This window comes from Mustela lutreola, chromosome 3 (genome assembly GCF_030435805.1).
Source record: "Mustela lutreola isolate mMusLut2 chromosome 3, mMusLut2.pri, whole genome shotgun sequence".
In the NCBI taxonomy this organism is placed as follows: Eukaryota; Metazoa; Chordata; class Mammalia; order Carnivora; family Mustelidae; genus Mustela; species Mustela lutreola.
In genome coordinates, this window is record NC_081292.1 from 306,055 (window position 1) to 321,025 (window position 14,971).

The window sequence follows — 14,971 nt, forward strand, 5'->3', positions numbered from 1 at the left end:
TTGTCCACTCAGGCTCTCTCTGTATCTCTCTCTAAAATAAATGAATAAAATCTTCAAAAGCAAACAAACAGTGTCCTTAAGGTGGGGGACGCTCTGGGAGCCCCAGGAAGAAGTCACAAGTCACACCCCAGCCCGGCCGGGCTTCTCAGCTAGGCCCGGTGTAAAGACGGGGCGTCCATTCCTGCTGCAGGTGGACGGCCAGTGGTGGCCCGTGGTGGCCAGGCCAACTGAGAGCAGCCAGGGCCCCCTGCCGGACGCAGCCAAGCTGTGTGCAGTTCCTCTGAGGACAGGGAGCTAGAGCCTTGGAGGCCAGCGGGGAGGTGCTTAGCCAAGTGTCCATGGCAAGCTCCCGGTCAATAACAAGCTTCTGGAGGGTCGGGGATGGAGCTTCAGTCTGGCTTGGTGCTCTGGTGTTAGGGGCGGCAGATGGGGGACAGGGTCTACAAACACCGCCCTCCGCAAGGAGGGGGCCTGCACAGGGGCTGGGGCACGCGGGGCACAGCACGTGGCGGACAGGCCCGGTGCCCCGGGGTGGGCAGTGGGCCGGCGGTTGGAGGCAGCCCCCTTGTCCGGGCCAGGCTGCGGGAGCCCCTCGTTCCTGAGGCCGGCGCCCGAGCCTGCTGACGCTTCTCTTGCTCTTTCTCAGGCTGGAGTGGGTGGAGATCATCGAGCCGCGCACCCGTGAGCGCATGTACGCCAACCTGGTCACCGGCGAGTGCGTGTGGGACCCGCCGGCCGGCGTCCGCATCAAGCGCACCAGCGAGAACCAGTGGTGGGAGCTGTTTGACCCCAACACGTCCCGCTTCTACTACTACAACGCCAGCACCCAGCGCACCGTGTGGCACCGGCCGCAGGACTGCGACATCATCCCCCTCGCCAAGCTGCAGACCCTGAAGCAGAACACCGAGTCCCCCCGCGCCTCGGCGGAGAACAGCCCCGGGAGGGCCAGCAGCGTCAGCCGTGAGGGCAGCACCAGCTCGTCCCTGGAGCCTGAGCTGGACGCTGGCGAGAAGGCCCAGGAACCTGTGGGGAGGGCCAGCCGGCAGGCTGCCTTTGGGGCTCTGAAGGAGGAGAGCAGCAGGTGAGGGGGGCAGGTGAGGGGGCGGGCGGGCATGCGGGTGGGCAGGCGGGCGGGCATGCGGGCCGGAGGGGGCGGAGGTTGCAGCGACCCTCATGCCCGCAGTTGCCTGTGCTGGCTCCCACCCTTGCCCTCCAGATGCCCTCGCTGCCGTTCGGCAAGAGCGTGTGTTGGTGATAAGGGAGGCAGGAGCTGCCCGCTGCTGGGCGGCCTCAGGGCTCTCCTCTCCCAGGCAGGGCTGTTGGGAGGCACCTGGGGCGGGAGGTTTTCTGGCTTGTGACCATGAAATCACTTGGTTCTGTCCACTCTGGGGGCATGGATGTGGGGTTAGGACCCACTGGACGCAGACCCCCGGAAGCACCGTGTACCCCAGTGCCCACACCTGGCTGGCTCGGCTCTGGGCCCAGCATTCAGGGAGCCCAGTCCAGCAGGATCGGCTGGTCAGGAAGGTGCTAGGACAGTATGCCCTGGGGACAGGAGGTGACAAGAAGCCGGGGAGCATGGAGGGACACGAATAATTGGCCTCGGAGGCCAGGCAGGGTGGTAAGGATGGGGTGTGAGTGGAGATGCTGGATTTCACTCGGGAACAGTGGGAACCACAAAGTGATCTAACCTGGTTGATGCTGCAGGTCCCTTTCCCTCCTGTGAAGGGGGCGCCCGAGGGGCCCAGGATGGAAACGGGTGGTTGGCACCATCGGTGGGAGCTGGACCCCGCTGTTCTGCGTGGAACAGTTGGATGGGCATACTGGCAGGTTTGGGGTGCTGTGGGGGCTGGACAGCCGGCTGTGGCGCTCCTGAGTGGGATGAGGAAGGTGGGGCCCATCCATGGGTCGGATCAGTGGGAATGCTGGCACTGGGGAGGCAGAAATCTTCTTTCCTCCTGGGATTCTTCTGGCTGGGTTTGGAATTAAAATGACATAAGTCAGATTAACAGGAGGAAGAAAACAGTTTTATTTCATGCATAGAAGTCCAGTAATGAAATTGAGACCCCAGGAAATGGCCAACACAGGTAGTTTTTATATTTTTTAGACAAGGAGACAGTGAATTAGTGAGGAATCGTCAGGATAAAGAGAGCAGACCTTTGGGAGCTTTATTTAGGAGGAACTCTGCGCAGAGTCTGGACTGAGGTGATGTCCGCCTCGCTCCGTGAGGAAGCACCTACCTCTGGTGAGAAGGGAGGCTTTTTTCTTTTTTAAAGATTTTTATTTATTTATTTAACTGACAGAGATGGCAGGGGAGGGAGCACAAGCCCGGGCAGCCGCAGAGGGAGAAGCAGGCCCCCTGCTGAGCAGAGCCCAATGCGGGACTCGATCCCAGGACCCCGGGAACATGACCTGAGCCGAAGGCAGATGCTTGATGACTGAGGCCCCCAGGTGCCCAAGAAGTGTGTCTTTTTACCGCCCCTCCAGGGAGGGTGTTCTCCACGTGGAAGGGTTACTTCAGCTTTCGGGGGACAGAGCGGGGTCTGACCTTGCTTCCGTGCAAAATAATCAGTTTGCTGTGGTGACATATCTTGGGGCGGCCTGCCCTGGCCCCTACCTTGGACTCTCCCCAGAGGTCAGAAGCCAAAGAGGTGGTGGCTTGGTGGGCCTAAGGAGGCGCTGGGGGGGTCGCCTCCGGAAAGTGGCACTTCCCCTGGTGAGGTTGAGGAGCTCCTGGGGTGAGCACCCAGGAGAAAGCAAATGGGTGTGGGCTCTGCCTCTGGTTCCCTGTGGGACCCCCGCTGTGCCGCCGCCCAGCCGCCCTCCCGCCCTCCCGCTGTCGGTCAGCTTCCGCAGCCTCTGGGCTCAGCGCACAGAGTCTCCGTTTCATCGGGGTGTGAGGATTTTGAATTCTTTATCCTATTGGTTGCTGACTCATCTCTGTAATTAGGTGGAGAGATTGGATTCTTTTTAGGGTTCTGTAGGCAGATGTGTCTGTCGCCCCCTCTCTCTGGCGGCCCTTCTCTGCTCTGTGCTGTGCTGTCCGGGGCGGGACTGTCCTCTTCCGGAGCCTCGCATGTTCTGTGGGGATGTGGGGTTACTGCATCAGCTCCAGGTCAGGATTTCCAGCACAAGTCCTGTTTGGATTGGGGTTAGAATTGTGCTGAGTTTATGGGTCAGCTCAGGGGAAATGGGCATCTCTGTTACGTTGTCTTTTCCCACGATAAGATGGTGTGCGTTAGCACTTCTCTCTGCAAAGGACTTGCGTCTATTTTTTTTAAAAGATTTTATTTATTTATTTGACAGAGATCACAAGTAGGCAGAGAGGCAGGCAGGTGGGGGGCGGGGGAGGTAGGCTTCCGGCTGAGCAGAGAGCCCGATGTGGGGCTCGATCCCAGGACCCTGAGATCATGACCTGAGCCGAAGGCAGCGGCTTTAACCCACTGAGCCACCCAGGCGCCCCTGTATCTACTTTCTATCCCTTCCTAAAGTCTGGTCTTCTGATCTTTCCTGTTAACATGCAGGTTGACTCGTATGTTTCAGTCTTGTTTCTGCCGCGTTTGCTGGGCTCCTGCGGTTCTAGCCCCAGTGCCTGGGCTTGCCCCAGGGCTGAGCCTGCGTGCCTGCTGTCCTGATGATGTGGTGACATTGTCGGGCACAGGAAGTACCCCCTTCTGTTGTCAGGCTTTTGTGAATGGATGTACTGTTTTATCAAGTATATTTGCTAAGTCTACTGATACTGGTGTTGGTTGGCCTGTGACCCCCCCGAGATCGGCTGAAGTCCTAACCCCAGGAGCTCAGCATGGGAACTTACTTGGAAATAGGGCTCTTGCAGATATGATGAGTGAGGTTACATCAGAGAGGGTGAGCCTTAACCAGGTAGGACGGATGTCCTCATAAGAACAGAGACACAAGGAGAAGACCGATGACCACGGAGGCAGAGACCGAGCGATGTGTCCACAAGCCCTGGGATGCCCAGGACTGCCAGCTCCACCAGCCGCTGGAGAAAGGCCTGGGACAGTTGTCCCCCAGAGCCTCCAGAAGGAGCCAGCCCCGCCCACAGCTGGAGCTTGGACTTCTGGCCTCTGGAGCAGGGACATTCCTGCAATTGGCATTCAATTCTGTGTTCCTTGCATTCCTAAAATACTTGTTCTGTGTACTTTTCAAAATAGAGATTGCTAACTTTTTTTTTAATGTTTTATTTGAGAGTGAGGGAGGGGCAGGGAAGGGGGAGAGAGCAGGTGCACGCACACACATGGGGGAGGGGCAGGGGCAGAGCGAGAAGCAGGCTCCCCGCTGAGCAGGGGGCCCAGTGTGAGACTCGACAGGACCTGTGATCATGACCTGAGCTGAAACCGAGAGTCTGACACCCAACTGACTGAGCCACCCAGGCACCCCAAATATTTTCTGGTTTTAATTATGGTTTCTTCTTTGACTGATTTGTAACTTACAAATGTCCTAATTTCTAAAACTATGGGTTATTTTTCATTCTTGTTCTTCATTGCCAACGTAATTTCATTTTGGTCAGAAAACATGGGGGGGGGGGCTTTTGTTAGTATTATTTTTGAGATTTGCTTTGTGGCTTAAATCCTGAATTTTGTAAATGGTCTTCTGAATATTTAAAAAATAATTTCTTACCCCTGTTTGTTAGGTCTAAGGTTCTCTGTGTGTTGGTAAGGTCAGATCTGTTGTTATCAGTCAAGTTTCTTACTGATTTTTTGTCTGCCTGGTGTGTCACTTCTGAAGGGGTTGAGTCTCCTGGGTTGCTAGGATTCATCTGTTTCTCCTTTTCATCTGTCCGGCACTTCTGCTTGTGTTGGAGCTGTGGGTTGGTCCTGCGTGAATTTGGGACTGTTAGGTTTTCTTTGGGAATTAACCGCTTTTGTCGTCAAGTAGTTGTCCTGTTTCCCCTCTCGTTGCCTTGAAGTCGGATTGATATCACGTAACACTGCTGCTTTGACCTCTGAACATGTCTCCCCAAACTACAGTCCTTTCCTTATACTTTGGGTGTGTTTCTTATAAATAATTGATAGCTGTTGGGTTTACTGGTGGCCAGTTCTGGACACCTGTCTCTGGGTTGGCAGGACACTTGCTGTTCTGTCTCCTTAGCTCACTGACCCAGCAAAGGGATTGGTTGATGGATTCGGTGTCCTTTGAGGCACACAGTCTTCTCTGTGGCCCTCTCCCGCGGTTGTCCGCAGGCTGCTCACACCCCATGCACCTGGCGTGTGTCTTGCGGTCCACGTGTGCTCTCATCGTGTGTGGGTCCTCAGTTGGGGTGCTGCTCTTCCGACTGTGGGGTGGCCCTGCAGCTCCACCACCGGGGGTCTGGGTGAGGGTCCTGGGGTCTGTGCGGCTGCCACAGGATCCCAGCACCGGGCTTTACTGGGGGGGGGGGGGTGTCTTGCCGGCCCACTCGTTTTCATTTCTTCTTTGCCTCTGAGGCTCATTCTCTCTTCATGAGCGCGTTCACCATTTGTTGCTTAGTTTGGGATCATTTTCCCCCTGGAGCTGCTGGTTTACTTTCTGGGTAGTTGGCAGGAGTTCCTTGTATGTTGCTAATATCAATTGCTCATTGATCCTTGTAGGTGTTACGGGCGTCCTGTCCTCTGCCACCTGACTGCTTACTGGGTCCTTTGTCCTTGGTTTTCATGCAGCCTTGTTGATCAGTCTTTTGTCCTTGTGGTTTATGCATTTAATATTTTAAATAAAAAGTTCTTCCTGGCCGACACCCGTTCCCTTGCATGTCCTGCCTTCACCTTACAGTTTTTTGTTTTGTTTGGTTTTGTTTAAATATATTTATTTGACAGGCAGAGATCACAAGCAGGCAGAGAGAGAGGAGGAAGCAGGCTCCCCGCTGAGCAGAGAGTCCCACGCAGGACTCGACCCCAGGACCCTGAGATCATGACCCGAGCCGAAGGCAGAGGCTTACCCCACTGAGCCCCCCAGGCGCCCCTGCCTCACAGTTTTATTGTCACACTGAGGCCTGAATCTGTCTGGGGCTCCTTTCCTGGGGCGCTAGGAAGGACTCGCTCTTCATCTTCTAAACTGTCCCCTCCGCCCTGGCCATGCTGGTGCCCGCGTGTCTGCTCGCAGCGGCCCGGCCCCGGAGCCCTGCCGTCTCCGGGGTCGCGGGCCGCCCTCCATCCGGGAGACGCTGCGGGAGGTCCAGGCGGCGTTCCCAGGGGACCCTGACTTGGGTTTTGGGGAGCGCCCACCCTGCCGGGCCGCTGGTGCTCTGAGAGTGCGGGTCGCGCCAGGCGTGTGCGGTCGTCAGTCCCCAGCCCTGGTGTTCCTAGTCGCGGAGCCAGCGCAAGTGGCCCGCAGCCGCCGGGGTCCGACGTGGAGACGCGCCCCGCAGAGCAGTGACGCGGGGCGGAAGTGCGGGGCGGAAGTGCGGGGCTCCCCTCGGCGCCTCGGGTCGCGGTCCCGCCTGCGGCCCGGCCTCCTTCCTCCGCTCGCGAGCAGCTCCGCGCGGGGCTCTCCGCGGCGCCGGGGCGAGGACGGGGACCCGGCCGGGGCTGAGACGCCGTCCGCGGCGGGAGGCTCGCGGCCCGGCCCCGGCGACCCCCCTGCGCGCCCGGCGCTCCTCGGGCGGCGCTCGGGGGGCGGGTCCGCGCGGCCGGCCTGGGGGCTTCCCGGGTCCGCGCGGCGCCGCTCGGCGAAGGGGCCCCTTTTCCTCCCGAAAACGGCGCTCTCGGCGGCTGTTAGGGTTTTTGCTGCGGAGTCGGCTCGGTCGGATGCAGACGCCCCAGGTTCTTGGGAGGTGGTGACGCGGCCTCGCTTCCTCCCGCCTTTCCGCCGGGTTTTAGGCTTTGACTGTGACTTTCTGCCTCTCCTCGCGGCCGGGGAGCGGCGGGTCCGGCCAGGCTGAGTCGGTCGCCAGGCCGCGTGTCCTGTGCTTCGCGTTCGGGGCCGGGCGGACCTCCTTCCGCGGCGCTTCACTCCGCGCTGTGTCGCGCTCCTCGGGGCGGGGGTCCGGCCGTCGGGGCCGCGCCCGGCGACGCTCCTGAGACGGAGCGCGTGTCGCACGCTCGTGGGTCGTTGCCGCCTCCGGTGCCCGGCGCCCCTCGGGTCTGCGCGGTGTCGGGGCCGGACGCCCCGGGCCCGAGCCCTGGCGGGACGACGCCGGCCGTGCGCGTGTGCGGCAGCCGCGTCGCTCCTGCTCCTGAGGAAGGACGTCTGCCCGCCGCGGGCAGCGCGTGTGTGCGGCGCCGCGGGCCCTGGCGGCCGGGCGTCCCCGCGCGGCCACCCTCCTGGGCCTCGACCGCGCTGCCCGGCGCCGGTTCTCCCCTCGCTGCGCCCGCGAGACCGTCCCCGGCGGCCGACGGTGCCCGCGTCTCCCGCACGTGGTCGCCGTGTTCCTCCCTCGGGCTGTCCCGCAGCTCCGAGGCCGTAGGGCTGGGTTAGGGCTGCGGCTGGGGTCCGTCGAGGCCTTTCTCACGGTCTCCGGTCCGTCCGGCCGGGGCTGGTCGCGCCGAGCAGGCCGCGGATCTCGGAGGCGCTCGGATGCTCCTCCTTCCTTTCCCCGCGTCTCCGCGGACCCGGCGCGCTGCGCCCCGAGCTTGCCCCGTCCCCCGAGGCTCCGGCCGCAGGCGCTTCCCGCGTCCGTCGTCCCGGCTCAACGCGATCAGTCTTCTTGCTTCGCTTCGGGGCGCCCGCGTCCGGCCCTAGCAACGCGCTGCTCCCGGCAGCGCCTCCACCACCTGCCCGCGCTGGGCCGGCCTCCGGCGGGTCTTCTCTCCGCGCGCACCGCACTCGCCGCGGGGCCTGCATCCTGGGAGGCCTCGCGCGGCCGCTCGGAGGCGGCGGCTCCTGCAGGAGCGGGTGGGCGCGGCCGCAGGAGGGAGGCCTGGCCGGCCCGGGCACAGCAGGACGCCGGTGCGGCGGCTCGGGGTGGGGGTCGGGGGGTCCGAGGGAGCCGCCCCGACCTCGGGACCGCGCGCGCCCGTCTGCTGAGGCTGGTGGCCCGACTCTGTGGCTTTGGTCTTTGGACGTCGTCCCCCTGGCCGCGCCGGCCGGTCCGGGAGCCGCGTTCGGAGGGCATCGACCGGTTCTCGCCGACTCTCCTCTGGGTAGTTGCCTCGTCGCGAGCCTCGACCCTGCAGATGACGAACCGCCTCAGGTGAGGGGGAGCCCCTCGTGCGCCACAGGGTGGGTTTCCGAACAGGGTCGTTTCTCCTGCGCCGGCTCTTGCTTGAGGCCTGCGAGTCCCGCCAGACTGTGCTGCGATCGTGGAGGTTGTGTCCGATGCAGATGCGGGAACGCCATCTCCTGCTCGTCCTGACGTTTGGCAGCGGGGGACACCGGTGAGGGAGCCGGCGCCACCTGGACTCAGACGCTGGTTGTCACCAAATGAGACTTTCGCGGTGTCAGTTTCACATAAAAGTGATGTTTGCCTTATGGTGTTAGCTTGAGTTCATTAAGAAACACAAAATCTGGGGCGCCTGGGTGGCTCAGTGGATTAAGCCGCTGCCTTCGGCTCAGGTCATGATCTCAGAGTCCTGGGATCGAGCCCCGCATCGGGCTCTCTGCTCAGCAGGGAGCCTGCTTCCCCCTCTGTCTCTGCCTGCCTCTCTGCCTACTTGTGATCTCTCTCTGTCAAATAAAATAAATAAAATCTTTAAAAAAAAAAAAAAAAAACACAAAATCTGGGGCGCCTGGGTGGCTCAGTGGGTTGAGCCTCTGCCTTCGGCTCAGGTCATGGTCTCAGGGTCCTGGGATCCCAGCCTGGCATGGGGGGGGGGGTCTCTGCTCACTGGGGAGTCTACTCCCCCCCCCACGCCCCACCCCCCACCCCGCCACCTCTCTGTCTGCCACTCTGCCTACTTGGGATCTATGTCTGTCAAATAAATAAATAAAATCTTAAAAAAAAAAAAAATAGAAAATCTGTCTCAGCACAGAGTTTGAGAAGAGTTTCTGCCGTGGAGCCGCCCCTGGTGGGCAGGTCAGGATGTTCGGCTTCTGCTTTTGGCAGAGTCCAGGAGAGCACATGAAGCTTGCAGTGGGCACCACTGTGCGGGCCCAGAGGGTCCCCAGAGCACCCCCACGGGACCGCACACCGAGCAGCCATGGCCCCTCAGCTCCGTTCGCACAGGCTCTGTGAGCGCTGCGGCCAAGCCTTCCCGGCTGCACCACCAGCCTGGTCACCGCCTGCGGTGCGTCTTCAGGTCGGACAGAAGGAGGCATCTCCTCGGCTCCTGGGAGACTGTCTCAGCTGTGGTGGTTCCTCCATCACAGCCTTTGTTACGTTTCTTTAAGACTTACTTATTTGAGAGGCAGGAGCAGAACGAGAGGGAGAGTCTTTCCCAGCATGGAGGCTGGTTCCTCTGTCGCTTCCCACTGCCCACCGACTCCTTTGTGAAGGCAAGGGAGTGTCGGTAGCGCCCAGACACCACCAAGAGCCCAAGAAACCCTCGTGAGTCCCGGGCTCCTGCTATAGCTGACTGTCCGCAGCTCTGGAAGCAGCTGTCCTTGCTGAAAGGCAGACAGTCTCCAGCAGGTTTCTGTCCTCTGCTGCAGTCAGCACTTAAGTTAACCGATCACTGGGGGCGCCTGGGCGGCTCAGTCCTTAAGCCTCTGCCTTCAGCTCAGGTCATGATCCCAGCATCCTGGGATCCAGTCCCACATCGGGCTCCCTGCTCAGCGAGGAGCCTGCTTCTCCCTCTCCCACTCCCCCTGCTTGTGTTCCCATTCTCTCGGTCTCTGTCAGATAAATGAATAAAATCTTTAAAAATAATAATTTAACCAGTCACCGGTGAACAGTTTTCCTTGTTTAGCTAATGAATGAGCCACTTGGAAACTGACTTGTTGTAAGAGTCGTTCTCGTTTTGTGAAGTAGTTCTGCTGTGATGAGATTTCCATTCCAGTGTCTGTTTAAACTTCCAACTGTTGCCCGAGTTGGGGTGTTGTGTGCCGACGGGGACAGGGAGGTAACAGGCAGGGCCAGCTTCTCTCACTGCGGTGGTGTGGGCGCACACACGTAGTAAACATGTAACAAACAGGGCACCTGGGTGGCCCCCTCGGCCTCCTGGTTTCAGCTCGGGCCATGACCTCAGTGGTAAGATCAAGCCCCACATCGAGCTCTGCATTCAGTGCAGACACTGGTTATGACTCTGTCCCCTGGGGGCACCTGGGGGGCTTCAGTTGAGCATCTGCCTTCAGCTCAGATCATGATCCCGAGGTCCTGGGGTCCAGCCCTGCATAGGGCTCTCTGCTCAGCGGAGGGTCCGCTTCTCCCTCTGCTTGTGCGCTCTCTCTCGAACAAATAAATAAAAATCTTAAAAAAAGAAAGAAAGAAAGCAAAGACTCTCTCTTTCTGCCCCCTGCCTTTCAAATAAATAAATCTTTAAAAAAAAACATAACAAAGGCTGTTCAAGATGGTGATGTGCGACACCCTCAACCCTGTGGGGTTACAGCTACGTCTCTGCCCTTTGCGCTCTGCTGAGCCCCAGCACCAAGCGCTCGGAGCCCCACTTTTGGCCTCTGGCGGGGTGACTTGACTCTGCTGTTACTATGCAAAAGCAGCCACAGACAACACAGAAACCAGTGAGTGGGGCTGGGTTCCTGTAACCTGTTACTTATGGACACTGAAATTTAAATTAGCTCTTGTAATTTTCACATTTTGCTAGCAATTTTTTTTTTAGATATAAAAGCCATTCCTAGCCCACAAACTAGGCAGCGGATTGCTCTTGGCTCAGGGGCTGTAGCTTGGCAGGCTTTCCATGTGGCCCACCCAGAGGGCCCTGTGTGATCTGTCCCCAGCGCCCCTTTGTACCCTCACTCAGAGCTCACTGCACCTTAGCACCGAGGCCGCGTTTCTGTCCTGCGGGGTGCCAGGCTTATCCCTCTTGAGGTCCCTCTGCCTAGTTTCCTGCCCTCTCAGAGAGCTGTTCCCGGCCTCCCTCCTTGGGTTTGCTCCCTGTCTGGCTCCTGCCGCTTCCTGAAACTCTGGGTCGTTCCCTGTGGGCCACGCACCAAGTGGGAGCTCTGGCGGCAGAAGTGTGTCTGCCTCACCTGCCTCGTCTCCCTGCCCCCAGCCCAGACCTAGCATGGAGTGGGTGCTTCCCTGGCTTAGCAGCAGTCTGGAGGAGAGGTGACAGCCCTAGACACTGGTGGCTGGAATTGGAAACAGAGAGGGAAGTGTCAGGGCCCAGGGGTCTGTGACAGCACAAAATTTAAAAGGAGTATCTCCAGGCGGCCAAAGTGGCAGCCTGATGGTGGAAAAACTGCTGGTTTTAGCTTTGAAGAATGAACCATGTACCAGCCTGGCCTGGGCACATGTGACAAAGCCCCTGTGAGCACAGGGAACGGGCGGGGTTGTCGCTGCATCTCTGGCCAACAGTCAGGTGCTCCCGGATCTGCAGGACCCCTGTCGGCTGCTGGCGGCCCACCAGGAGGAGGAGGGATGCACCAGCTGATGAAAATGTACATGCAGGTGGCGTACAGCCGCGTTTGCGTGATACATCATTTTTCATGTTTCTAGCTGTTTGTTCTGTAGCATGATTATGTGTTACAAAAACACCAGCAGCCACTGTTAACATTAGCCATTCATTCATTCAGCTTTTAAAATAACTTTTGTATTAGCGAAGCAATGCACATTAGTTGTACTTTCTAGTACATATAGTTTGACAGAAGAAAAATTTTAAAACCCACTGAATGCTCTCTCTCAGTTCTCTGGTATTTACCTTTGCAGTTCTGAAACTACTACAGCAGGGGTGCCTGGGTGGCTCAGTAGTTAAGCGTCTGCCTTCAGCTCAGGTCCTGATCCCAGGGTCCTGGGGTCGAGCCCGGTATCAGACTCCTTGCTCAGGGGGAGCCTGCTTCTCCCTCTACTTGCGCTCTCCCCCACCCAAATAAATAAAATCTTTTTTTTTTTTTTTTAAGATTTTATTTATTTATTTGACAGAGATCGCAAGTAGACAGAGAAACAGGCAGAGAGATAGAGGAGGAAGCAGGCTCCTCACTGAGCAGAGAGCCCGATGCGGGGCTGGATCCCAGAACCCTGAGATCATGACCCAAGCCGAAGGCAGAGGCTTTAACCCACTGAGCCACCCAGGTGCCCCAATAAAATCTTTAAAAAAAAAAATTAAATACTATAACAGTATTTCCACAAACATTCTGTTTCTCAGTATGAACAATACTGAGAATACGAGCTCCCATTGCTGGACACGTTTGTTTCTAGTGTACATGTGAAGTATCTAATGGTAAAAATTATCTCTCCCATTATAATTTCTGAACTTGTTCTGAGTTATTTTTACTTGTTTATTTTTTGGGGTTAACTTTCCAAACACTCTGAGTTCTAAAAACATTCCTTCCTATTGGAAATGTTATTAAAATTACATTAAGTGTATTAACCAATTTTTTTTTAAGATTTTATTTATTTATTTGACAGACAGAGATCACAAGTAGGCAGAGAGGCAGGCAGAGAGAGAGGAGGAAGCAGGCTCCCTGCTGAGCAGAGAGCCCGATGCGGAACTCAATCCCAGGACCCCGAGATCATGACCCGAGCTAAAGGCAGCGGCTCAACCCACTGAGCCACCCAGGCACCCCAACCAATTTTAAAGTTATATCTTCATAATTATTGAGTTTTCCTGTGCAAGGAACCTTGTATGTATTCTGGTTCCTCTGTGTACCTTAATAGAAAATTTATAGTTTTTTGTTTGCTTTTTAAGATTTTATTTATTTATTTGACAGGTAGAGATCACAAGTAGGCAGAGAGGCAGGCAGAGAAGCAGGGGGAAGCAGGCTCCCTGCCAAGCAGAGAGCCCGATGTGGGACTCGATCCCAGGACCCTGAGATCATGACCTGAGCCGAAGACAGAGGCTCAACCCACTGAGCCACCCAGGGGCCCCAAAATTTATAGTTTTATTCATACTGATCTAATGTACTCCTTTTTATTTATTTTAAGATTTTTTTTTTTTTAAGATTATTTATTTGTCAGAGAGAGCAGTAGGCAGATCAGGCAGAGCTGGCAGAGGGAGAAGCAGGCTCCCTGCTGAGCAGGGAGCCCCAGGCAGGGCTTGAACCTAGGATCCCAGGATCATGACCTGAGCCTAAGGCAGACACTTAACGACTGAGCCACCCAGGCGCCTCCAATGTACTCCTTTTTAACTTGGGCCTGGGATTTTGTGATATGTCTGGGGTTATTGCTGTGATGAAGGTGCGCTCTGTTCTAGAAGTTTCTGCAAATACACAGAAGAGCTGTTGGTCTTCTCTATCACACAAGTGATAAATTACAAGTCTCCGTAATACCTTCAGTAGCTGCTCCGTTGATTCCTTTACTTTCTCTAGGGTCACAACTAATGACAGTTTTGTCTCTTTCAAATATTTAAATCTCTTTCCTTTTTTGTCTTACTGCATTGACTAGCATTTCCAAAATTATGACATACAGTGGTGAGAGTAGGTGTTCTCTCATTCTGACTTTTTGTGTATGCTTTCAGCCTTTTACTACTAAAATTGTGAAGGCCTTGAATTTCATGTGGGTATTCTTGATCGAGTTAAGTAAATTTTCTTTTACTTCTGAATTACTGAGAGTTTTTGGTTTTTTTTTTTTTAAATATTTTGTTTATTTATTTGACAGAGATCACAAGTAGGCAGAGAGGCAGGCAGAGAGAAGCGGGGCGGGGGGGGGGGGGGAGAGCAGGCTCCCTGCTGAGCAGAGAGCCCAATGCAGGGCTCGATCCCAGGATCCTGGGATCATGACCTGAGCCGAAGGCAGAGGCTCTAACCCACTGAGCCACCCAGGCACCCCGTTACTGAGTTTTTAAATCCTAGACATTAATTTGATCACGTCTTTGAACATCTGCCAAGATAATCAAGATAATCACCCACTAATGTATTTCCCAGATAGTGAGGGCCTGTTATGCTCCACAACCCCACTTTTAAGAAGTTTATCATCCCTGTGAGAGTATTTTTTTTTTTTAAGACTTATTTATTTGAGAGAAAGAACAGGGGGACAGGCATAGGGAGAGGGAGAGCCTCAAGGAGACTCCCCCTTGAGTGTGGAGCCTGACGTGGGGCTCGATCCCAGGACCCTGAGATCATGACCTGAGCCGAAATCAAGAGCTGGATGTTCAACTGACTGCGCCACCCAGGCGCACACCCCCTCCTATCCCCACTGTGAGAGTATTTCTTTTTTTTTTTTTTTTTTAATAGTGTTGTTGTTTTTTTAAGATTTTATTTTTTTATTTGACAGAAATCACAAGTAGGCAGAGAGGCAGGCAGAGAGAGAGAGAGGAGGAAGCAGGCTCTCCGCTGAGCAGAGAGCCCGATGCGGGACTCGATCCCGGGACCCCGAGATCATGACCTGAGCCGAAGGCAGTGGCTTAACCCACTGAGCCACCCAGGTGCCCTGTGAGAGTATTTCTAACACTGCTTCCTTCTCAGGTCATCTGATCAAAGTCATGGAGGTTTTTTTTGTTGTTGTTATTGTTTAAAGCTTTTATTTATTTGACAGAGAGAGACACAGCAAGAGAGGGAGCACAAGCAGAAGGAATGGGAGAGAGAGAAGCAGGTTTCCCAGCGGGCAGGGAGTCCAATGCAGGGCTCAATCCCAGGACCCTGGGATTATGGCCTGAGCTGAAGGCAGATGCTTAATGACTGAGCCACCCAACCACCCCTAAAGTCATGGTTCTTACTAATCCACCAGTATGGCCTTAGAGTAGAATCCCCAGTTCCAAGTCATGTGAGCTCCTAAAATTCAGGATGGGACAGTCAGTGTCTTTGCCTGTCCCCCAGGCTGTCCCTGCTGGAGGGCAGGTGGGTCTCCAGTCCATTTTGTCGAGGCCATGTGCAGTGAGGCAGGCTTAGGGTAGAGGAAGTAACCCTTTGACCTGATGAAGGGGATAGCTTTGTGGGCTGGACACTGGGGTATTTTCCTGAAAAACTAAAAGAATGACACTTACATACTTAGAAGTGAAAGGCTGGTTGTTTTGAATGTACCATGTTTTTTTAAGTTATTTCACTTATG

At 56.0% G+C, this 14,971-nt stretch overlaps 1 protein-coding gene across 5 annotated transcripts in view; it reads left to right on the plus strand.

Annotated features, from left to right (window-relative positions):
• ARHGAP39 (Rho GTPase activating protein 39) overlaps nt 1-14,971 on the plus strand; it is a 95,993-nt gene that overhangs the window by 55,216 nt on the left and 25,806 nt on the right. For 4 of the 5 annotated variants that reach the window (XM_059165383.1, XM_059165384.1, XM_059165381.1 and 1 more), the window contains exon 3: nt 647-1,081. In XM_059165383.1, coding sequence (XP_059021366.1) covers nt 647-1,081 — 435 coding nt within the window. Of the gene's footprint in view, nt 1-646; nt 1,082-7,953; nt 8,126-14,971 lie in introns of those variants that run through there. The other variant, XM_059165385.1, reaches the window with a different exon arrangement.